The 26,519-nt window shown below is 36.3% G+C and overlaps 2 protein-coding genes across 2 annotated transcripts; one reads left to right on the forward strand and one right to left on the reverse strand.

The window, feature by feature from the left end:
• Positions 1-799: 799 nt before the first annotated feature.
• On the reverse strand, positions 800-9,489 carry LOC100370963 (RING finger protein nhl-1-like). The gene is made up of 2 exons (XM_002736310.3): positions 9,368-9,489; positions 800-3,504 (listed from the first exon to the last, which is right to left on the reverse strand). Exon 2 carries the CDS (start codon positions 3,460-3,462, stop codon positions 847-849), a length of 2,616 nt encoding a protein of 871 aa, XP_002736356.2. The 5' UTR covers positions 3,463-3,504; positions 9,368-9,489; the 3' UTR covers positions 800-846.
• Positions 9,490-9,853: 364 nt separating this feature from the next.
• Positions 9,854-24,368, forward strand: LOC102807109 (mitogen-activated protein kinase kinase kinase 20-like). Its single transcript, XM_085501148.1, has 16 exons — positions 9,854-9,963; positions 11,403-11,578; positions 12,234-12,321; positions 12,786-12,884; positions 14,383-14,477; positions 14,846-14,983; positions 15,642-15,728; positions 17,223-17,352; positions 17,914-17,965; positions 18,269-18,480; positions 19,008-19,210; positions 19,455-19,556; positions 20,432-20,623; positions 21,285-21,576; positions 21,931-22,917; positions 23,157-24,368. Exons 2-15 carry the CDS (start codon positions 11,429-11,431, stop codon positions 22,914-22,916), a joined length of 2,826 nt encoding a protein of 941 aa, XP_085357274.1. The 5' UTR covers positions 9,854-9,963; positions 11,403-11,428; the 3' UTR covers position 22,917; positions 23,157-24,368.
• Positions 24,369-26,519: the final 2,151 nt, after the last annotated feature.

Below are 26,519 nucleotides of genomic sequence, written 5' to 3' on the forward strand. Positions count from 1 at the left end.
GTTCATACACATCTAATGTGAATTTATCAAATGATTTTTTTTCCCTTTTAAAATCAAAGTTAATAGATTTGTGTAAAATTATCAAAAGTGAATGCTGCCACTGTATCAGACACAAATTTGGTAGGAACAATGGGTAGCTATGGTAACACACTACCATTGACTGGAAACTATGACTAAGAAACGTATTTTTTTTAAGAAAACACTAGAAGTGTTTGATCCGATAACATGAACTTGTGAACAAAACTTCACCAATGTTAACTTTGTCCAGAAGGGGCTATAAAAGTACATACACATATTAAATAACTTGATTCGCAAGGAAAGATGCCAAGCTGCAAAACTAAAAATATTGATGATTAATTTATAATATGCAATAGTACTTGTCTGATGAGTAAAAATGCAGACTACCCCGATCATCATTTTCTGTTCTACAGCGTTACATACAGGTAACAATTTAACACAAGTACAGACCATCCATAAGCTATCAGTTATTAATTATATTATTTTGTTTAAATATATAATCAGGATTAAACTAATCTCAGCATGGTTTAAAGTGATTGTGATTTATTACTTTCATAGATATTCTGTGGTAACAAAGAAGATTACTGCAGAGCACTATCCCCAAGTTGACTTATTAAACTTAAAACCACAAAATAATCCTCTTTATATGGTCTTTTTATCTTACCAAAATATTCAAAATTGAAGTAAAAAAAGGGTTATAAATGTGAAAACATTTTTGTCAGGAGGATCTGGTGATGAAAAGATTCACACAAAAACTTTATAACCCAAAAACATCATAATCTTTTTCTATTTCGAATTCATGAAAGTTTGTGGTGCCAACCAGGTCATCTAAAAAACATGGATTCTGTGGTTCTCTCTATCACTCACAACAATGTTTCCATTAGACATCATTGCGACACCTTCAACGCCCTTTAGCTGGCCATTCCCAGCACCAAAAGTACCGAAACATGCCATGTAGGTACCAGATGGACGAAACACCTGGATTCTGTTGTTTCCGCTATCACCGACGAGGACATACCCATGTGGATCTGTTACTATTCCTCGGGGATACTTGAACTGGCCGTAATTACTGCCCTCTTGACCAAATTTCCACTGGAACTGGCCATCAAGATTGAAGACCTGGACACAGTGGTTTCCACTATCACTGACAAAAACTTTATCATCATGGATTGCCACATAATGTGGGCTTTCCAACTGGCCTGCGGAGTGACCTAATCGACCAAACTTTCTGATAAATGTACCACTAACCGTGAACACCTGGATTCTATGATTATCTTTATCACATACATAAATATTATCGGCCCTATCACAGGCTACTCCCCATGGATAATTCAACTTTCCATCTTCGCTACCTTCCTGACCAAACTTACACACAAACCTACCACTAGGTTCTATAACCTGAATACGGTGATTGTATCTATCAGCTATTATGATTTGAACTCTTGAGTTTGTACATACACCAGCCAGGCAGTCAAACTGCCCATCCCCTGTCCCATGAGTACCAAAACAGCATAAAAATTGGCCAAATTCATCAAACACCTGCACTCGATGGTTGCTACTATCAGCGACTACAATCTGATTATCGGGAAGTGTAGCAACTCCCCTTGGCCATGAGAAACAAGCATCAGTCGTGCCTTTTTTGCCAAATCGTAAACGAGATCGTCCTTTTTGATTGTAATTGACAAAGGGTCGGGGTTCATTTGTATTTTCTCTCCGACCTGTGGTAACAGCAGCACTATCATTGTCCTCAACTATAATGAATTCATCACTATTATCATCCAACCGTATATCAAATCTACGCGGCCTTGGTCTGGGACCAATTGTTAAATTACCAGCAGGATTTCTGAATTCAGTACTAACAGTCAGGGCATGTTCTTGCATCATTGTTCTTGTTCTAGGACGTTCAGTAGAATGATCATTACCTGTTCCATTCACAACAGGACTTCTGGAATTACTGGTTGATGTAGGAATAAGTGAAATATGCCCTTCAGTTGATCCAACTGGGGAATCTTCTAGTCTCCCGCTATTGCTTCGAACAGCGTGATTTGCAGCTGGAATGAGTGAAATGTGTCCTTCTCCATGGAAGTCCCTTGTTCTGTTTCTTGTTCTTTCACCAATTGTCGAATTACCAGCTGGATTTCGGAAATCCAGTTGATTGTCATTGGCTTCAGAGATCCTTACTAAATCGTTTGATGCTCCAGTGCCCATGATTGGCCTGTCCCACTGTCGTCTCCTATTTCTACCCCTACCAATTCCTCCTGCACTCCTACTAACTTGTGGTATATTGATACTTCCACCAAGATCTTCCATATCCCTGAACATCAAGCTGGGATTTCGAACATCATTCGCCGACGATCGGCGGCCGAGAGGGGATGTATGAGATGATTCCAGGTCAATCCCCCGATGGTTTCCATACATTGCATTATTCGCATGATTGATTTGTAAGCTGATATAGTCACTGCTCGATGGAAGGGGTGGTGTATGTCTTGACAAACCCAATCCCCTCGAGTTTGGCCTAGAATTTGATTGGTTGCTCTGGTCAGATACACTGACTTCACCATAAGACATCACGCTTGAGAAAAGTTCATGCCTATTTGTCTCTGAAAATTTAACTTTCTTGTCTTGGTTAACGGCGGGATTCACTTCTAAATTTCTTAACTTTTGTATGTAATCCATGCTCTGCAAAAACAGAGTGCTTAACTCATGGAGGCCGATGTCTTCTGGCGCATTGTTCAAATGTCTCTCAGTGGCATCACAATGACTACTGATACTAACTAAATCAACTTCTAAACTTTCCTTCTGAATATTCAATGATCTAGACTCGGATAATAAAAACATTTCAACTTCACTGAGAAGCATTTGCTCCCTGTTTCTCAGCTCCTTCACAATTCTCTCAACTTGACCTTGAATTTCAGCTTTGACAGTCTCACAGTGCTGGCCCAGCCTGCTCCTCCTCTGTTCAACCATGGTTAATCCATCTGAAAGTTTAGGCGTATTCCTCCTCAGCTGGTTTATAAACCGTCCAATGTCCAACTTGACTTCATTTGCATGACCAGGTTTACAATTTTCACAAAAGTTTCTTTTGCAGTGTGTACACTGCGACGTGGTACCATCTTGGAGCCCTATTTGACATGTGCCACACTGGTGAAAATTCCCACCACCTTGCATGTTTCGTCCACCGTTTATAGTACTACTTAGAGCCTCAGCGGGGATGTCTAGAAATCTACTTATTGTCACATTGTTTGGAAAGCCTCGAACACCGTTGCCAGGAACTCTGTGTTCCATGCGGCATTCTGGACATTTAAGTTTTCGTACACGGATGTCAATAAGGTTTTCTAAGCATGGACTTTGGCAAAATGTGTGCTGACATGGCAGTATCTTTGGTCTGTTGTATCTCTCAAGACACACAGCACAGTTCAGCAATTCCTCGATTTGTACGGCCATGGTTTTGTAGATTTACTCGCACAAGTTATCAATTTCAATCATCTATGGAAGAAAAATTCATATGGATAATTAGAAACAGACATCAGTACATGGTATATCATGGTATATTTTTAAACATACAAGAGCAAAATTTTAGAAATTAGGGTAGGGGTTGGGGACATGGTAGGTCTGTATGTTGCAAGGGTTTCAATTTAAGTTTCCAATATCATATTAAAAATTTCCTATAGTAGTGCACAAACCAAAAATCAATAAAATACACTAACGTATGGAATAGACACACCTAATTTATACCTGAGTGTATAATAAATAAGATATAAACAACTGTTTGTTGACTTCAATATACAATGGTTTCAGGTACAATGGATGCTACTGAAAGTAATTTATGAATTTTTAAAGAACATTTCAGAATCTCAAAACAGCAGCTGAAAACTGTCTGACCTGCAACCACAGCAACTTTGCATGTCAGCAAATTTGACGTCACTACTAGTAGTGCGAAATAGCCATGGTTTTGTCGCTCCTGGTGACATTTTGACGATCAGACGAATGGTAAAAACTAGTAGTGAGTACATTTCAAATGAACTGCCAAAGGTAACTGGAGGGAGAAACAAAAATATTGTGGCAAGTCACCTCAAGTAAGTAAATCAAAGAAAGCTTAGAAAGAACTCCCATGTGCTGAGAGTATTGGAGACACATTAAATATAATTCGAAATTACTTAGCTGAAAACTAATTATGCAAATCAGAAAATTAATATGACCAGATTTGAGTGTAAAACTAATGAGGTCTGCGCAATGTAACAGAAAATCTATGTCTCCAAGTTTAATTGAAATGTGATTAGAACCAAAAAATTATGAATTATTATGCTGATTAGGGAATTAATATGAACAGATTTTTACCCCAAACTAAGTAGGTTTGTACATTGTCCTAGAGCATCTTTGTACTAAGTTTCATTGAAATGGAATAATTAGTACCGTGAAAACTCCAAAATTTCGACCCCTCTAAAAATTCGACCGCCTATTTATTTGCCGGGTTTCGGTGTTTTATTTACCTCCAAATTTTCGACTCCACTAAAACTTGCCGACTCATTCTTATTCGGAAATTGCGACCAGTTTTAGTTTTCCCCCAAATAAAAAAAAAACCGATGTGAGCGTTCAAACGGGACCTTCCTCGAAGGCATGAATCCGGGTTTCTGATTGACTGAGAGATTTTTATTTTATTGGTAACGAAAATATATTCTAAATAAACAAAGTTTCAAATAAAAACGAACACAAAAATCTCGGCATGCTGCGTTTCTGAATTGTTGATTATTACTGTACTCAGTAGTGATTATAATAATGTACACAAAATAAATTTGTTGAATGGTTATGAAATACAAATAAAAGTCAACTTAGTTTCATCGTAAGCGAATGATTCCGGTCTCGTATAAACGTTTGATGCTGTAGGATATCCGCCATGTTCTCTTAGGTCAAATAGGTCAAATCGCTAATTAACCAATCAAAAAGCTGGATGATGCCAACGTGTTCAAATTACCATAGCTTATTTAAATATGTTAATGTTATTGAACGCAATGCGGAAGAGATTGATGTTGTAGTACGATATTTTGGCTTGGATTTTGATGCGAAAACGGCATGATTTTTTTTAAATAAAAAAATTAGTTGTTTTTAAACAATAAACTGGTCATCTGAAGAATAATTTAACATTGTTCACAGTGATAACAGCTCATTCTCGAAAAGAAGCTTACCCGCTCACGCTAGTCACGATAAAAATCATACACGTGTACAGAATAGGCAGACGTCAATGACTACGGTAAAACTTACTCTATTTTAGCCGGCAGGATTGATTGAAATGTCCGAAAAATGACGCCAAAATACACCTTAAAAGTCCCATTTTATTTTCTTAAATCCCATTTTATTTTTTATTCCAAGGGCGAATTTACGGCAGAATTTGGTCCCTCAAATAAGGGACACGTGAGCTTTGATTCTAACCGGATACATTGCACTGGGTCGGGGAGATAGTTTGCTAAACTTCCATGTATCTTTTGTCCAATGGGTACCTGTACTTCGAACATTCGCAAGTTTTCCTAGGTAGTGCGAGACAGCTTTGTCTTTTGACCTATTAGTTTTGTGCTGACCTCTTCTCCACGTCTTGATGTTTTGTTTTGCTTGTCATAATACTCACTGATTGATGACTTTGTTTAGATTTTGAGTTACAACTCGGCCACGACCTTTGCTTTTACCGTGAAACATGAGGAAGTTTACGTCAATTGACGGACATTGCATTTTTTAAAAACTAATGAAGCACACTGTCTATCATCCCCATTTTTTCATTTGCTGATTTCTATTCTGAAAAATTCGACCGTCCGAAAATGCACCTTAATTTTGACTCTAAAAACACGTCACATTTCTAACACCAATTATTTAAAACCGGTCGAAATTTTGGAGTTTTTACGGTACTTTAGATATCAGTGTGAAAGCTTAAAATTGGTTAATTATGCAAATTAGGTAATTAATATGTACAGATTGTAACCCACAATTATTCAAGTCTGTCTATTGTCCTACAGCATCCATGTACATTCATTGATATGTGATGTATAGTACCTGAGATATCAGTGTGAAAGTTGGTTAATTATGCAAACTAGGTGATTAATATGCACAAATATTTACCGGAAACTAATTGGGTCTGCATAATTCTAGATTCATTGAAATGTGATGATTAGTACTTTAGATATCAGTAGAAAAGCTGAAAATTAATTATGCAAATTAGGTAATTAATATGCACAATTATTTACCCTAAGACTAACCAGGTCTCTGCATAGTCCTAAAGGATCTATGTACCAAGTTTCATTGAAATGCGATGATTAGTACTTGAGATACCCATGGAAAAGCTGAACATTAACTAATTATGCAAATTAGGTGATTAATATGCACAAATATTTATCGAAAACAATCAATCTCTGCATAATCCTTGAGTATGTAAGTACCAAGTTTCATTGAAATGTAATGCTAACTACTTATATCAAATGCTGAAAATTAATTAATTATGCAAATTAGGTAATTAATATGTACTGATATTACCATAAAAACTATCAGGTCTGTGCAGTGTCGTATGACATCTATGTACCAAGTTTCATTGAAATGTGATGATTAGTACTTGAGATATCAGTGGAAAAAACGAAAATTGACTAATCATTATGCAAATTAGGTAATTAGTATCCACGGATTATTACCAAAAACTAATCAAAACCTAGCATTAGTTCAGAGCATCTATGTACCAAGTTTCATCAAAATCCAATGAGTGGTTGTTTAGATATCAGTGGAACAGTCATAGAACAGCTAAAAATTAGCTAATTATCATGCAAATTAGGTAATTAACGAGCATGGATTTTTACCAAAACCTAATCAAATCTGCGCATTGGCCCAGAGCATCTATGCACCAAGTTTCATCAAAAACCGATGTATGGTTCTTGAGATAGCAGTGGAACAGTCGGACACACATACACAGACACATACACACATACACACATACACACATACACACATACACACATACAGACACACTAACTGCAAAGACTCCCATTTTGTGCTTCGCACATGGGAGTCAATGATGCTAGACTACATTCTAATAATCACCTGATAGATGTTTTGACTTATTATTAGCAGTTTTGCTCCACTAATTGGAAACATTTCATGTTTTCATAGCTAGAAAAAGCTGCCATTCACACATCTATGTAACCGCAATTAATTCTGGAAAATATTGAAATGATGGTACTCGTGAGTGGAAAGATTAATGTTTTCAAAAATAGTTAGTTTGACATGTGCTCACTACCAGTCTTTACCATCCTTTGACTCAGATGCATCTGCGACCGCCAAAATAGGTCCTTGAACGACCGCTATAATAATAATATGTGATTATTATGAGGACATGCATGTACTGCAAAGTATGCACTAAGACAGTATAGCGGCATCTTGAATTTTCAAGGTGAATGTTCCGGCGAAGCACTCCACTATCACCTTGAAGTATTTCATTAGGACTATGTGTATGTGACAATGCCCTCACAGTTTAGAATCAGTTTAACAACAGCCAATCATATTACTTCTTTCTTCAACGCACTTGGCCAAGTTATCAAAATCTTCGAGGCGGAGCTAAGTCACTAAACGCTCCACATTGCTATTTAAGACGCGCACCACTCTACCATGTATTTCTATGGACTTTGCGCAAGCTGCTGTGCACTGATCAAAAAGTCGGTGAAAATAGCTAAAATCGAGAAAACAGCACAAACTTAACTTTGAAGAAATCCAACCAAATTTAAATATGTTGCATATGTAGGGGGTGACAACAACCATCCCAAAATACCGTTTTCTGTGAATTTATTGGCCTTTGTTTCACCATGATGGTTGCCAGGCGGTGAAAATGCCTGACCCGAGAATAAATGTCGCTGAGCACAGCTAAAGCTGTGTTGGCTTGGATGTCGAGGCGATACAGTGACAATATCCATACATCATGCAACTCACTGATATTAAGACCAAAGCTATTCAAGCTTTACTTAATACCGGTAATAGTGGTAATAGTGTTGTCACCACTGTTGACTGTTATAGAAGAGTAGGTGTTATACCCCAAAGCTCGTGATATCACTGCAACACATATCGGCAGTAATGAAGCCGAAAACATCAGAAATGCAGAGCTCCGAGCGCTTTCTGGCAGTCTTTGTAACAAAGCTTTCTATTGGTCGGTAAACTTTCTATCGCGCAACCACGTGACATACACGGTTATGAATGGAATTACCGCACGGTGTTGTAGAGGGAGGAACAACACCGTGCAGGCAGACGATGGTATAGCGGGCGTATCGATCGGTATGCAGTTGAGGTCACTGTGACCGCATACTGTCTGAGTGCATAGTATCCTTGTTATAACCTTATTATTATACATCTTTTCCTCTCAGGAATACATCATGGGAATGCTGAAATCCAAAATGTTTAGTGAACTTCTTTGTGTGGGGTCCGGTCAAACCCCGGGGGGCAACCATGTTTGTTTTTTATTATTAGAGGACGATTATGCGCGTAATCATTCCTAATTTGGATGAAAATACCCAGTGCAATACCACAAAACTTATGGCATTACAATGACAGATGTATAATAATAATTTTTATTAACACATAACATTTCTCACAAGGAGTGATAAGGATTACAATAGGAGAAAAAAATTAAAGGGCGGCAGTCGTCATGCCGCGTCCTGTTTGATATGAGACTCATAGCGATGTATACAACGCTTGTAAAATATATTGTTTATTGACGACCACCTCGCTTTAAGCTCAAAGGTGTGAGTTGCTTCAGAGCTATGTTGTATACTGATACTATTATTTTGAAATTATCTGTGTTATACAGAAGTCGGAAGAGCTTGTTTGGATTTGAATCTACATTTTTAAATACTTTTAATAATTTACCATAACTGTGAACGAAAAAGCTACTGTTACTATCAGCAAAACAGTGAGCGATATTGCTATTCTGCTGGTTGGTTTGCTTTTTCGTTCACAGTAACCCATCCATGGGCAACCTGTAGTTAGTGTGGAAATGTACATCATTAAATATTCATCCATTTCCTGTATTTGATATCTGTATATAGTTGTTATAGCAACAGTATAAATTTCAATAAATTACTAGTTTGTTCACGCAGTTATGGAAACAAACAGTCAGATTAAAACGTTTAATTCAAATAATTGCATTTGAATATTACTATGAAATTTAAAATATGAACATCGTGTTGGCATTGACATTTCTGAAATTCTGTCAAATATAGCCGTTGGCATGGTGTGATAGCGATATGGTTCAACTGCAAGACACCATTATCAGTTTTTCAATTAAAACTCCGACATCAGCATTGCCAATGTAAAATGAAGATTTGCTACTTACTTGCCAAAACTCGTAACACGCACGGAGCGGAAATCTGGAATCCCAGTAAACAATTCACACCACAGTTGTTGTTTACAAATACTAGTAAAACTACGTCAGTATAAAAAATAGTACTATATCCGCCAGCATAGACTTTCTTAGCAGCTTACGTAAAAAATAAAAGAACAGTGAAAAATGATGGGATACATAATTTGTTGCACTGCATATCAGCAAAATAGAACGAAAATGTGTTTACATGTTTACCAAATTACGTTTTGTAGGGGCGGATGAATATGGTGTCGTCAGGTGGTATCGGAAAAGGGTACTTTATTCGTCGTAAATACACTTTTTCAACTAAAGGGTAACAATAATTTATTGTTTGAAATATTTAAATAAAGGAATGCAAAAAAAATGAATAATTTTCTTTTGATTATTTGTTTGAATATTAGTATATACATTACACAGCGTGTAAATACCAGTTCTTTTAAAATAGCACTGTTTGCGGCATGACCTTAGAAAGACTCACAGACACAGATGCACAATCGTGTTGTTATTGGTTGTTGAGTGTTTTGTTGTGTCTGTCTATTTGACATCACAAGCCGTCAACAAAACGGCGGGTAAGTGTTTGTTTATTATTTTACACTTCTCAGACATCGTGAACTGGCATGAATTATCACATTCATATTTGGGAATTGTGTTGCATCACATCGAGGTGACTGTCTACATGTCTGGCGACCGATCACTGGATGACGATAACATCTCTCTTGAAGCAGAAAAAATGTCACTATTTCGTCGTTGTTTACAAACATTGTGAATGCATTTATTTGATGTTACGGCATCATAAATAACTATATTCATTTTCACAACCCTTCAACAGCAACACCATGACCACCACCATCATAGTCATGCCCTCGCGTCATTTTTTGAATGAAATCGTGACCCTGACGTTTTGATACTTACTATGCCCACAGTCCTTCAACACCTTGAGGGACTGTAATATGCCAGATAACTTGTGGCACTGGACATGCACAATAATCGATCGTATGATTTTTTCCCCGATTAATAGACATGTCTTTATTTTTTTCAAGGTTATTGTAACAAAAGTAATGTGTATATGTACTTGGAGAGTATGCTAATGAGGCCTATATGCAATTCTAGGGGTTTCCCCCTGCGACTACTAGCAGTACAGTATATTGTTACAGTTGAATAGTATATATATATATATAACCTGCCTGTGATATTGTCCTGATGGAACACTAAATTATATTACTGTCAGTATGCAAGGAATATGCACTGATCTAATTTCACAAGAGATGTATTTTTGTGAATTTTTTAATTTAGTGGAGGGGAAGGGTATATGAAGGACCAACCCATTTTATAGTTCTCACTGCAAATTTACGATGAAATTCGCTGTAATGTAGATTTATATTTTATTCTGAACCTTAGTTGTAATTAATCATATGCAAGCATTTGTAGTTCATGATAATACCCTAAATAAAACAATTTTTATATATGGATTTCATGGATTAGTGACATTAATAGAACAGATGCACTTCATCAGAAATTGAAGATGAAATACATTTTGTAACAGGGTGTGATTTTTATAATACTGAAAGAGAAATACTTTATACAGAATTCACAAATGTTCTCCTGACTTTTCAATCAGAAAACAATATAAACAAATTCAAAACTATTATTATTACAAAAGAACATAAATTAATCAAGCATGTGACTAAATACTTAAAACTTTGTTTCAAGAAACATGACACATAGACATGTACTTATCATACATAATTGTATATCACCACACTATCTCAGGCTAATTTGCCATTTTAAATTACATTTATCTTAATTCTCTTTGACTTTTATTTTTGTTATTGTTTTTAAAATTTATTATATAACATAACTTTCATTATGGTGTAATAAATGAAATTATTATTATTATTATTATTATTATTATTATTATTATTATTATTATTATTATTATTATTATTATTATATGGTGGTTAGGAAATATAAAAATGTGTTTGCATTCACAAATCAATATTTCTTGCAGGCTTTGTGAATCAGGATGCCCACAAGATGGGATCCTCATTCTATGAGATTGCCTTTGATGACTTGGAATTTTTTGAACGATGCGGGGGTGGTACATTTGGAAGTGTCTACCGAGCAAGATGGAAATCACACGACAAGGAAGTGGCAATCAAGAAATTACTTGTCTTAGAAAAAGAGGTTTGTAAACATTATAACTTTGAAATGAAACAATGTTCATGAAATGTTTTTATATTAATTTATATTGTATATGTATATTTTATTATAAGGTTATCATGAGAATACAGCAAAACAAAGTATACTCTAAGGCAATACGGCAGAGATTGGTGCGGCCCTGTTCTGCCTGACTGCATACTTTGTAGTATTCTCGAAATAACATATTATTATAAAAAATTTTCCTACTTGTAATATTAATTTATTCAGAGATTATAGCCTGAATTCGCAATGAAAATGGTTTTTCGCTACATTCAGTGACAGGATTCTATTTCCTTTGCGTGCTGTAGCGATTCTGTATCCAATGTAAACCAATGGGAAGTGTTTGAATGTAAGGTCAATAACCTTAAACGCATCAATGTTGGTGATGTACTTCATGCCATATAAGAGAAAATTGAAATATTCAAATGAGTGCTGATACATTTTGGAACGAGTCCTGATATGTTTTACTTTTTTATGGATTGACAAATTCTGTCGCTTTCGGTGCGAATTCCTTGGCGCACAATTGATGCATCAGAATAACTGTACATTGATAAACATGTATATCTTGAACATCATTGTTCTATAAAAAGAAAACAAATTCCAAGCTCAAAGCTGAACTCATTACTCTTATTATTCTCAGGCTCAAGTTCTAAGTCAACTAAGTCACCGCAATATTATAAAATTTTTTGGTGCAGTAACTCAGGAACCTAACTATTGTCTAGTTACAGGTAGGTATTGCTCTTATCTTTATAGAAAACCAGTCTGATTGTAAAATCTTACTTATGAATTGGGTTCCATCTGTCTGGCCATTCTCTACCAGCCAGTTCTTGGCCACGCTTTGTTAGGTGTAGTTCAAAGATGGTCCTAATATGTCACATACATATGTCAGTTTTTTTTATGGATTCAATATTGGTCCAAAACAAAATTTGTCAGATTTCAATTTCTGAGTGATTCTTGAAATGCTCAAGAGTGATATTTGTATTGGGTGGAGATTTCTAACATGTGAGTCAGTGAAAAATGTTTGAGCATTGACAATTTCTGTCACGGGTGTCAGTGACTTTCATGAAATTTTATTTTTATGCCATAAAGTCCTGAAATCTTGTTCATACAGACTGTCAAACTTGTCATGTGACTTACAGTTTGTTATCACATTCTATGTGTTATTTTAAACTATATACCATCTTTATTTCAGAGTATGCCCCTAGGGGGTCCTTATATGCCTACTTAGCTGATTCCAAAAACAATCTAGATTTCAAGCATATCCTTGCATGGTCCAGGGATATTGCTTTAGGTAAGTTTGATTTCAAATGTGACTGTCTTTACATTATATTGTACACCAATGTTGTTACTGTAAATATTTGATCATTGTTAAATAAATCATTTTAGATCGTTTAATAAACAGTTTTACCGTATTTATCCGGGTATAAGCCCATTGTCCTGAACATGGAAAATTGCCAAAAAATAGGGGTGGGCATTTACCCCGGCAAAAAAAACCACGAAAATTGACAACACGCAGATCGAACTGCGACAGGGAATAGAATGGCAAATGAAAACGTGCAACGGAAATAAATGAACAATATGCAACACTAGAAGTAAAACAAAATTAATGTATTGCATAATTATAATGTGACAAATAAACCAGAAATAATAAAAATTGACAGTGAGGAATCATTTGAATTAGGATTTTCCCGCCGACAAACACAACCAATACGTGTGAACTCAAAATGAATTAAAATGTCAGGGGTTAAACTGCGTAAAATGATTTCCGGTCTCGACAAATTACGAATCATACAAGATCAATAATAATTTACAAATTACACTGTAAAAATTATAAAAATTCATAGCTGTTTGTACGTTCATTGCCATCTTCTTCAAACTCAAAACCCTCAAAGTCCAAGTCGGTGTCACTGTAGCCGTCGAACAAAATCCCTACAACTTCTTCCTGAAGTTCGTCGATATCGTCCCACACAATTTGGACTTAGCACTTTTAATCTACGGATTTCGCAGTCTGTCAGCTTGGCACTTTTCATTCATGTCTAATCACAATAAAGAGACAAGAAAAATGGGGTCGCTCTGCTGCGATGGCACACGATGCTTTTGTTTACAGTCATGCAATCATCTTTGACCTTTATGCATCTGCTTTACTGATTGGCTAAGAATGACATCACTACTAGTATTTCATCATAAAGGTCAAGTTCCAGCGGTTGGAATGTCTCACTATATGGATATCGCAATGGACTAGAAATAGGAAGTTTTTTTTATCTAACAACAGAAGAATAGTTTTCATGACAGAAATGCAATAGCGGTGATGAAAGATCGCAAGTCTTTGGCGTGACATTGCAAAATTGCTGGCCCCAGTTATGGATTCGCAAGCTGCTACAAAATATTTCATAAAGCCAAAATAACGTGATTTCAACCACTCTCCCAGGTACGGGTTGCTACAATATTGCAACATTGGTTTCATTGTCGACGACGCTAAAGCCGAATTTGCTTGAATCGTTTCTAAGGAAGCACAAATCTCGACAGACTTCAAGAAAGTCAACTGTTAATACAACCACAGTCAACGAATAGAAAATAGTTTTTTGTTATTTTTTGTGTAGAAAAAGACCCCCTGGGCGTGTGCCCGGATATGACCTCAACTTCTTTATTGTGTCAAAAGTTGGGGGTGGACGTTTGTCCAGGCATGGGCTCTTACCCGGATAAGTACGGTATTCTCAATCAACTCTACTCTAAACCAATTTGATAATAATAACAATCTATTGTTATTTTATTATTATTCATGCATGCAGGTATGAATTATTTACATAATGAAGCTCCGTTTAAAGTAATTCACAGAGATTTAAAGTCTAAGAATTGTGTGATTAATGCTGATTATGTCATAAAGGTAGGTGGATTGTTTGAATTTATCCAGTATTTTAAATGACATGACAGTTTACAGCGACTGCCAAAATAAACCATGGCAATATTTCTAGGAACATTATCAGCAATGTTTGTTTTTACTTTTGTACTTTCATTTTCATGCTCCTGGACTCAGCCATTTTCACGGGGGTCAGAATGTGGTTAAGTTTGGTGGTTGAGTTAGCTAAGATGTTGCTACATTCCTCATCATTTAAAATTCCTGCCATAAATTTAAGCTATAGAAAATGTCACAACTGTGACTTCTGTATGTTACACACATGGTGTTGGTGTTGTTAGCACAGATATGTGCTTATTTAGTAAAATGTATCTTCATCATTTACTTTCTCTTTCTAGTTATGTGATTTTGGTGCCTCTCGTTTTATGGGTAGCACAACCAAGATGTCACTAGCTGGAACGTTTCCATGGATGGCACCAGAGGTCATTCAAAGTCTACCAGTATCTGAAACAGCTGATACTTTCTCTTACGGAGTGGTGAGTAGATTTAACTTCACTCCAATATCTCTGTGAAATTAAAAATGAAAATATGGTTATGAGAAAAATCTACAAAGAGGCCAGTAATTCATTAGCTGTGTCTAATTTGATTATGCTAATAAAACTATTTAAATTGTTTTTTGAAGTTTTGTAAATATATTGTTAATGTCAAATGAATTCCAATATTATACAGGCCTACTATTGGCTGCCTACCATGAATAATTAATCCTCTAACCAATCAGAACACATCTGTACATGTATACTGGCTTTGACAGCCAATCAAATCTATGAAGTCCATGTACTAGTTATTATATTGTCTTCACTGTTGGGATAAATACATTCATGTAATTTATCTTTTTTTCTTGATTAATTTTTAACACGTAGAGCCATAGAGTGGTATGCTGCTTATAGTGTATGGAATAAAATGTATGTAGTGCTGAAAGCGTCACCATTTAATGCTTGCTTTGCATGTATTGCTCAGCACTGTGCCATATTTTCTCTGTTACCCGGTAGTAATGTATTGGTCTATGTAAATGTCTATGGACAAAATAAATCTTATTTTAATGCTGCAGTATATAATAAATTTAATACGCATATCTATTAGAGATGCACTATTAGTAGAACAATTATTAATATTTAACCACTTGTTGTTTTCTAGGTTTTATGGGAATTACTGACACGAGAGATTCCATTCCGTGGATTGGAAGGAATACAAGTTGCATGGCTTGTAGTTGATAAGAATGAGGTAAATAACACAGCCCATTACTGTAGTCCTTGATTCCATTTATTTGCTTTGATAAATTCATTTCATGATGGAGGGCGCCTTTGTGAATTATGAAGTCAACGTCATTGAGTCAAAAAAAAACAAGGCCAGTTAGTCAGAAATTATTCAATGTCTATCGTTTACTATGTTCTTGTGCGTTGCCACCGGGACAAAACTTTATTTCCTAACAAAACTATAATACGATCAACCCATGATCGCATGTTTTTTTTTGCACTGGCCTCGTTTTTTGTTTTTCCACAATGATGTTGACATCATTGTTTGCAAGGGCACCCTCTTATGGAAAGAGTGTATGTGGTGTGTTTTCTTCTCACAATACCGTGATGTAAATAAAAGAGATGATACCCGGTCACAGCACACATCTACAATATTGATTTGTATTTGTAGTGCTTATTTACACACATCGATTGTGTGTTCGTTTTTTTTTTTTGTCTCAGTGCATATTATGTGTTCCAAGACTTACAAACTGAGTGTAATTCCAACCATTTATTTTTGACTCAATGGAAGCCTTTGCAGTTAGTATATGTGTGTGTGTTCATCTGTTCCACTGTTGTCTCAAGAACTATATATTGGTTTTTCATGACACTTTATGCATAGATGCTCCGAGCTAATGTGCAGATTTGATTAGGTTTTGGTTTAAAACCATGCGTAATAATTAGGTAATTTTCCACTGATATCTCATTTCCACTGATATTGGTACATAAATACTCTAAGACATTGCAACGATCTTATGTAATCAAATGTTTTGGGTTTAATTACATATAATAAATACCTAATTTGCATAACAATTAGCCAAAATCATTTTTCTCATGTACTACTCAACAGATTTAAATGAAACTTGGTAAATGGATGCCCTGGGATAATGCACAGACTTGATTTTGTTTTGGGCTGAAGTTCAGTGCATATTCCTCACCTTACCAAGTTGTAATCATTTTCACTTGTTTCTCAAGTACCATTCAACAGATTTTAATGAAACAGTAGGTACATAGATACTCTGGGATAATGCGCCAATCTGTTTAGTTTTTGGTGAGATCAATGTGATATGTGACCTTAATAATATGCATAACTGTAATATCTTAAGTACTGTTGCAGATAGGGACATGCAATTGGTGCTATACTTTTGTTGTCTGACAAGATATATGACCAAAATATCAAGTCATCATATATGGTCATTATTTCATTAAATAGTTAAAACATAGCTACTTGGAACCACTCTGATCATTATTTGCAGTTATATTTTTAAATGGTATATTTGCTCTAATTAAAGCATATGTGCTTACTGTAAATATGTAGTAAATACTGTATTACTGGTAGTATTCCTTATTTGTACTTCATGCCTCCAATACCTTCAGCACACTGAAGCTAAGCTTGCTTTGATTCAGTTTATTGTTCAACATACATTTGTTGTTATTTTTTATGTGTGTCATATGAAAAGTGTTGTATTTACTTCTAATTTAGAGGCTGACTATACCTAGTAGTTGTCCAAACCACTTTGCTGAATTGATGAGTAATTGCTGGGATGTGAATCCTAAGAAAAGAATGGTATTTCCAGAAATATTAGCCAAAATTGAAGAAATGAGAGAAGATGGTGAGTGAGAGAATGAAGATGATATTTCCTGGTCATCTGCTTTTATAATAATTAAATAGAAAAGTTTACCCGTAGTGATACATATTGGCAAACTGAATTGTTAATAAAAAAAAACTTGTTTTGACATGTTTATCTAAATAGACTGTGATCCAAACTATGTATAATCAACTGGCAGTCATTTTCATCATAAAAATTTGTTACCCGGTAATAAATGATTACCATTATCATAATTACATAGATATCATTTACTCTGTGGCAAAGTCCAATATAACATGCAACCATGGACAGCACGTGCAAAGGTTGAAAGTCATTATAGAACCGATTGGTGGCCATATAGATAATAAAAATTGTCCAAGAGTCTAAGCCATTTTTTTCAATAAAGCAGTTGTGAGTTAAGTGCTTTTCAAGAGTCAAGTAAAGTTAGAGCTTAGTGTTTGGCCATCAATAACGCATTCACAGATTGGTTATGCCCAACGTCTTGACATAAGTGCAGTAAAACTTCTCGTAATGATGCTACTTTGTTTGCATAAATTTATTGTATCATTTTGATTTGTAACACAGGTGAGTTATCTGAAGAAACTGGTTCATTTCTTGATAATAAGGAGGAATGGAGGTTAGTAGTCGTCTGATTACATTAATGATGTCATGTTGTGTTAATAAGTGGATGCATCTCATCAATGATGTCTGGCATATTTATTGAGATGAGATTATCGCACAAGTACAGTACTTCAAGGTCTACATGGTGTCAGGACGGTGATTGCATGTGCCGACACTTAGCAAAACGTGTACATACAATTAATCCTATACTGCCTGTATGCTTATTTTGTGGTATTCCCCTGATAAACGCATTTGTATTCAAAAACCTATATAACAAATAATGACCAAAACAATTGCGTTTACAAATTCATTTTGATAGGGCTGAGATTCACGAGACTTTTGAAAGACTCAAGCACATGGAAAGGCATCTGAGTGACAAACAGAAAGAGCTGGAGGAAAGAGAAAAACTTTTGTTGGAACGAGAGAAGATTCTAGAGCAGCATCACTTCAACAGTCACCAGGTTGATCATGACCTCAACTCCTGGAGTGAAGCGCAGGTGTATGATTGGATGTTACAACTGGGAGTTGACGGTGAGGACTATTTTACAGCGCAATTGTCATCTACACTTCTCTCACCTCTGTCAGAGACTTCTCCTCTTCTTCACTTTATCTCCACACTGCCTGATTTGAGTTTTTACCATTCACTGTAATCTTGAGTGTAACTTATAATTTAAGGGTTTTCTCCAAAAGGGCTATGATAACTGCATAGTAGTGATGCCCAATGAATGCAGTCATGGTCCGCTACTGATTGTAAATTAGATTGGTTAATTGAAATGTGTCTTCTGCAATTTGTCCTCATCATTATCGGTAGTTCTGATGTAGCCAAAATATTGAATAAATTCCTATTTACTTCTGCTAGTCAGACACCTAATGCCACTGTCTTCCACTGCAAATTACAAAATATTGATCGGTGTATTTTATGTCATCTTCTATGTGGGTAACTAAAAGATTAATTCTAGTAAACAACTATTTGTGTTGGCATAGGGCATAATCTCATATTTATTATACAGCTTTCAGTGTCATTTATAATATTTTATTTTATTTTATTATTTTAACAGGCTCTTATCTAAGTGATCTAACAAAGTATGCTAGTATATTCAGAATGAATAATATCAATGGGCATAGATTGCTACTTTTGACTGAAGATGATTTGAAGGCTATGGGCATTGTATCTGTTGGACACAGGGTAGATTTAATTACTGAAATAGATCGTTTAAAAATGTGCTATCTTAGATTACTGCATTTTCCGCCGCTTTCAGTGGTAAGTTAATCATGCTTCCTTAATACCCTTCATTATACCTTCTGACCCACCCATATTTATAATGGTTCCATCCAATTGAGTCAAATCCTCAAATTACTTTAGTACATAAAAACATTACATTTCCCAACACTGTAAAATTCTCCTGTTTGGTGATTTGACAGAGTTCATGGGGGGGGGGGGGTTAACATCATGCAACTAACTGTTATTCTCTGGGATCCTCACTTTTATTGTTTCTTGTTTACAGGCAGTTGGACAGACAAAACAACCGCCATCATCCCCAGTGCAGAAGATAGTTAGTTTGACATTGATATTTGGCAATCACTGTAGGATGGGGGCCACTCCACAGGTGAGTTGTATATTATGTTAAACATTGTAATTTGTTGATGGTAAACTTGAGTCAGTGCATAGTTTGTGTTGAACATTGCACAGTACATAGTTTGTGTTGAACATTTCACAGTACTTAGTTTATGTTGAACATTACTCAGTATAGTTTATGTTGAACATTTCACAGTACTTAGTTTATGTTGAATATTGCTCAGTATAGTTTATGTTGAACATTTCACAGTACTTAGTTTATGTTGAACATTACTCAGTATAGTTGATGTTGAACATTTCACAGTACTTAGTTTATGTTGAACATTACTCAGTATAGTTTATGTTGAACATTTCACAGTACTTAGTTTATGTTGAATATTGCTCAGTATAGTTTATGTTGAACATTTCACAGTACTTAGTTTATGTTGAATATTGCTCAGTATAGTTTATGTTGAACATTTCACAGTACTTAGTTTGTGTTGAACATTACTCAGTATAGTTTATGTTGAACATTTCACAGTACTTAGTTTATGTTGAACATTACTCAGTATAGTTTATGTTGAACATTTCACAGTACTTAGTTTATGTTGAATATTGCTCAGTATAGTTTATGTTGAACATTTCACAGTCCTTAGTTTATGTTGAACATTTCACAGTACTTAGTTTGTGTTGAACATTACTCAGTATAGTTTATGTTGAACATTTCACAGTACTTAGTTTATGTTGAACATTACTCGGTATAGTTTATGTTGAACATTTCACAGTACTTAGTTTATGTTGAATATTGCTCAGTATAGTTTATGTTGAACATTTCACAGTACTTAGTTTATGTTGAATATTGCTCAGTATAGTTTGGAGATACTTTAGTTTGGCCACTTACATCTCATTGATTTCTACCCCCCAAAGGAACACAAGTGGAAAATGTATTTAGAAATAGATGGAGACCCATCAGCTTTAACTTGCATCAAGGATGTGACGTTCATATCCAAATCACCGCCATATGACATGATGCGAATGACATATCCACCTTTCGTGGAGGAAAGTTGGCACAAAGGACCCACAGAATCTATGAAGATAGAGTGTGTTGTCAGTTTTGAGGTAATATGTTAGCAAGAGTGTCATTTATTTTGTGATACCTAGTGAATATATTATATTAAAATAAGGATTTATAAGATTAGGATAGTTGTATGATACTTTAACATCTATGTACAGTGATGAAGATCACATGACCTTGCATGACACATGATCACATGACATCACAGAACACAGTGGTTGGTTTGAAATGTTAAGTTGCATGAACAAAAAGATTAAAGAGCTTCTTAAAAAACGAAAAATTTCGAAAAACGTACTTTGTGATTAAGCAAGGACAGCATGAGACTATTATTAACCAGTTTATTTACAGGAACACTCATTTGTATTAATATATCTAGAAATATACATATGTCTTGTCCTTTAGTGATCATTTTAGGATTTGTGTTACACTGCAATTTAGCGGCACCACCGGGGGGGGGGGGGTTCTCCCTACCAGGGTGTGGAGTTTTTGATAATTCTATGGCTTCCAAAATTACTATCAGGCAAGTCACAGTTGAAGACTGTGGCCACATGTGATCCCTGGTCAATCAGAATTTTATGGTTGCCAGAGGATCTGCTCCCCAGGAAGGGGACGCATGGCCATGACATGAGGGCACTGTGCCCCTGTTTCCTTGTTTAAAAAAATCCCTGTTAATAATATGCTTTTTATCCTGTAAATTCTTCCTAGTCTCATGTTAAGCAGCGAAGTACCAAACATCTGCACCAGATTCAATTCAAAGAAGGTGGTGGGGTGAGTGAGAAAACACTTAAGCTGGTGTGCAGATCTACTAGTAGTGGTAGTGGTAGCTCTGGACGTAACACTCCTACAGAGTCCATGTTGACTTCACCCGGGATTCAGTATGGTAGAAGTGCTAAAGGTTTATCGCATTCAATCAGTACGCCCTTACTGCAAGGTGTCTGGAGTGAACGATCTCTCGTACACGCACTCTCATCGATGGACTTCCGTGAGCGAAGTGGAAGTAGGTCAAAGTTTGTTTGTTTTGCTTGATTTTGGACTGGAGGATCCCCCGTCCCCAACCCATATGTAATTTTTTTTAAAGTTTTGTTTTCCTCTTTACAAAGTTTTGACTGACAGATTACTGATACCTGTTTAATTTGGCTGAAAATAACTGCCAGGCTCTAATTCTCCTTCACTGGTGAATGATTGTATATCGTTCATGGCCCACAGTCACGTAACAGCAAGGTCATAGATTTTCATAGAGCCAGAACATGGGTTGATTACTTATGTAATTATTAAAAATTGTTTCAAATGATACTTTTGTGATATCAAGATATTTGTCAACCTTGTTTTTTTTTTCATCTTTCCTTGTAAGGTGGTGACTCTGGTGTTTGGGCCAGCGTAGTCTCCAAATCATCAAGGAATTCCCCAGCACCAATTGCAGGGTGTGAAAAGAATTCAGGGTACGCCTCTGACAGGAGGAAATCATATGACTCGTCTTCCAAGATTAATTTTGCTGTTGGATCTGATGATGAAGAAGACAATGAAAGCATTACTGCCAAAGTCACGAACAATGATGCTTCAACACTGACATTTACAAGTAACAATGGTGGAGCTGATTCCTGTACCTCTAGCTATGCTAATGCACTAAAGCAAGGCCAAAAGAAACTGACATCTGGTAACAGAACACCGGGGGAGTTGTATCACCAGAAACAATATGGAAACCAAACTACAAGTACGAATAGGGGCCGAGAGAAATTCAGAAATATGGACACTAGAACTGACTCTGGTACTCAGACACCAGAAAGACGTTGGGGACCATTTAGAGGACGGGGACCCAGAGGAAGGGGCGGTGGTGCCGGTTTTGGCTCTCGGGGCAGGGGACGTGGCAGGGGGAACTATTTTCAGCGTAGTCAAAGTGATCATCATTTGCAGGAACACAGAAACAAGGAAGGGAAAGATTTTGTGCGAGCGATCAGTTCTGGCACCAGTACGGATTCCAATGACAGGAGGCATTCTGACTACAACATGCAGCAACACACAATGCGAAACAGAGGGTGGCGTCGACCTCACAGGGGTCGTGGACCAGCTACTGTGATCGTGAATAGACATGCTGAGAACTCTGATTGGACAACAAATAGTAGACACAGTGAAGCTAACAATTCTTCCTTCTCTTTTTATGCCGATCAATGCAATAAAGATCAACGTCAAGTTCAAAACAGTGTGCATGAACACTGCCCTCAACAAAGACACACACAAGCAAGCCACAACAACCAAATAAGAAATCCTAATCAGAGTGCTGCAAGAGGGCAATATCAAGATAAATCCACAGGATGGACTAGGGGTGGTCGCCTCAACTGAAGTGGTCACTACCATGGGGGGCATTTTATATAACACAGTAGGGGTGGTCGCCTCAACTGAGGTGGTCACTACCATTGGGGGCATTTTATATAACACAGTAGGGGTGGTCGCCTCAACTGAGGTGGTCACTACCATGGGGGGCATTTTATATAACACAGTAGGGGTGGTCGCCTCAACTGAGGTGGTCACTACCATTGGGGCATTTTATATAACACAGTAGGGGTGGTCGCCTCAACTGAGGTGGTCACTACCATTGGGGCATTTCATATGACACAGTAGGGGTGGTCGCCTCAACTGAGGTGGTCACTACCATTGGGGCATTTCATATAACACAGTAGGGGTGGTCGCCTCAACTGAGGTGGTCACTACCATTGGGGCATTTCATATGACACAGTAGGGATGGTGGCCTCAACTGTGGTGGTCACTACCATTGGGGCATTTCATATGACACAGTAGGGATGGTGGCCTCAACTGTGGTGTTCACTACCATTGGGGCATTTCATATGACACAGTAGGGGTGGTCGCCTCAACTGAGGTGGTCACTACCATTGGGGCATTTCATGACACAGTAGGGATGGTGGCCTCAACTGTGGTGGTCACTACCATTGGGGCATTTCATATGACACAGTAGGGATGGTGGCCTCAACTGTGGTGGTCACTACCATTGGGGCATTTCATATGACACAGTAGGGGTGGTGGCCTCAACTGAGGTGGTCACTACCATGGGGGCATTTTATATGACACAGTAGGGATGGTGGCCTCAACTGTGGTGGTCACTACCATGGGGGCATTTTATATGACACAGTAGGGGTGGTGGCCTCAACTGTGGTGGTCACTACCATTGGGGCATATCATATGACACAGTAGGGATGGTGGCCTCAACTGAGATGGTCACTACCATTGGGGCATATCATATGAACACTAGGGATGGTGGCCTCAACTGAGATGGTCACTACCATTGGGGCATATCATATGACACAGTAGGGATGGTGGCCTCAACTGAGGTGGTCACTACCATGGGGGCATTTTATATGACACAGTAGGGATGGTGGCCTCAACTGAGGTGGTCGGTACAACAGGATCATTTCATATGACACAGTATGGGTGGGTGCTACAACACAGGCATTGCGTATCACACAGTAGGGGTGGTTACCTCAGCTGTCATCAACAAAAACACTGGAAACACTTGGAATAACATCAAGAAATATTCACTACACTACATTTCAATTATCATGCTTAAAAGACAAGATTATTAGACATGTTTCAGGGTTCAAATTGTTATAAATATTCTATAAAGTACTTTATCTTCATTTGAAATTTATTTTCACTACATTTCACTGTTTTGGGTGAAAGGATGAATCAGTGGAAATACCCTTTTTTTCTTCTATATTTTACATAGAAATAGACGTCATACTATTTTCAGTGAAAATTAAAGGGAACCTCAATCCGAACAACATAATGACCCCTAAAGAAAAAGCTCCACAAATGTAGGAGAATGCAATTTACACTTTTTTTATACCAGTTTTCATTCTCTAGATATTCAACTTTTCATCGGTATTATGTAGTCAGCCATGTTGATTCTCAAGCAAAGGATTATGGGTAAAGTATGGCATCATAGAATCTGTTGTCAGAAATTGAGAAAATTATTTCATCTATAACATGAGAAATACTGATGCGAATTAGTTCAAATTTTCGTTGTGCATATTACTCATGTATATAATTATAGTAATGGAAATTGGAATTTTACAAATACACATAAAGTGAAGATATTGTTTAAAACGTTAAAAAAATAAAAATCAATATTTTAGTTGTGAAATATAGAATGTCACTTTTTTGTCCCCTTTTTGTGCTCAACATGTGATATATCACCTATATAACCTACTGACGTTGGTAAATTGTATACAATATAAGGAAATTTTAGCATTTGGTAGAAAAACATAAAAATAAATATTTTCAGTTCTGTTTCCATGACAACTATTTTATAAGCATGGATGGCACCAGTACGTGTATGCTACCAATTTCTAAACTTTCAGTCAATTTGAAGTTCAACTTTTAAAGTTATAGATGAAATCATTTTCTCAATTTCTGACAACAGATTCTGTGATGTCATACTTTACCCATAATCCTTTGCTTGAAAATCAAGATGGCTGACTACGTAATACTGATGAAAAGTGGAATATCTAGAGAATGAAAAGTGATACAACAAAACTGTAAATTTCATCCTCCTACATTTGTGAAGCTTTTTCTTTAGGGGCCATTATGTTGTTTGGATTGAGGTTCCCTTTAATTCCAGCTAAAAAAATATGTCACAGTATATAAATAAATAAGTAAATAAACTGTAAATATTGGATGATAGCCACCAGCTTTATTTGCCTCTTCGAACTGCAGTCATTGAAAATGAATGGAATTGAAACTGTTTGTGCAGCTAGATATCTACTTTGCCTATTGACCTCTTATCCATGTCTTATCAGTCAGTGCCACCACAGAATACACACATCAAGCCAAAAAATAATTACCGGTAGTAAGCAAGCTTTTTGACAATTGTATGCTAGTGTTTTTTTTTATTCGTTGTATTTTTTGTTTTCAATGCAAATTTGTATTTTTCTGTCCCATTTTTCTTTTAAATTCTTGTACTTGGTCTCAGTATGTTCATTTGTTGCGTCATTGAAATACTCGCAAAATAGATACAACAGGAGAATGCACTTTTCCTAGTGCCTTCTAGTGATGACAGGGCTTTTATCTGGTCAAAATGACATTGATGGGTGTTTGGTTGTGTAGTCATTCTTCATATATAATACGGGAAATCTTGAAAAGTTTTATTGATGCACAACTTCATATCAAAACAATATTTATGCTTTGAATGATTTTCCTGTGACCTGTCATGACAGTAGCTTCTTATCGCTAAAGGAAGCCCTTTATACTTGTAGGAAACATGTTTTGCATAATTTGTAACTTTTTAGTCTCTGTAGTCCGAAATAAAGGGACTTATGGATTTGCCTATGTGTGTCGGTGCATTCACATTCAAACCTCACATGTACATAGTACATCTTGGGATACATATACGTTCGTTTCAGCATCTGACTCAAGATGTCTGAATGGTGGCCATTTTTTATGCTTAAAATTCATCAAAATCAAGCATTTCTGTCTTTCTGTATTGATTGTTTTGCTTTTCAGATTGGATTCAAAATGGCCGACTGGCAGCCATTTTTTTTAAACAGATGCTATTTTGGAGCCATCTCTGACATGCCTTGTTCAGACTTTATAGATACATCATACATTATGTTGCACATATATCGGTATTTGTTTGACGATCTGATTCAAGATGGCCGAATGGCAGCCATTTTAATGTTAAAAATTTATTTCTGCCATTCTAGGCCAAGATCTTCGTTATATACCGGTATAGCTATATATTGTACATCTCGATACATACAATAAACATGTATACATATAAATATGTAACAGAACCATAATGTTTTTTTCAGATCGGATTTAAAATGGCCAAATGAAAATTCTGTTATAGAGTAATGTATCTGACATACATTGAATGATCGTATCAGACTTTACAACTGCATTATACATCATGTAATTTGTTTCATGTGCTTA

The sequence above is a fragment of the Saccoglossus kowalevskii genome, chromosome 7 (genome assembly GCF_978046115.1).
Source record: "Saccoglossus kowalevskii chromosome 7, keSacKowa6.1, whole genome shotgun sequence".
Classification (NCBI taxonomy): Eukaryota; Metazoa; Hemichordata; class Enteropneusta; family Harrimaniidae; genus Saccoglossus; species Saccoglossus kowalevskii.

Bases quoted from the DNA above. Each gene is read 5' to 3' on its own strand.
- LOC100370963 (XM_002736310.3), bottom strand. From the start codon at position 3,462: ATGGCCGTACAAATCGAGGAATTGCTGAACTGTGCTGTGTGTCTTGAG.
- LOC102807109 (XM_085501148.1), top strand. From the start codon at position 11,429: ATGGGATCCTCATTCTATGAGATTGCCTTTGATGACTTGGAATTTTTT. The intron at 19,557-20,431 runs GTGAGTTGTATA...TACCCCCCAAAG, and splicing joins GGATGGGGGCCACTCCACAG to GAACACAAGTGGAAAATGTA. The intron at 20,624-21,284 runs GTAATATGTTAG...AATTCTTCCTAG, and splicing joins AGTGTGTTGTCAGTTTTGAG to TCTCATGTTAAGCAGCGAAG.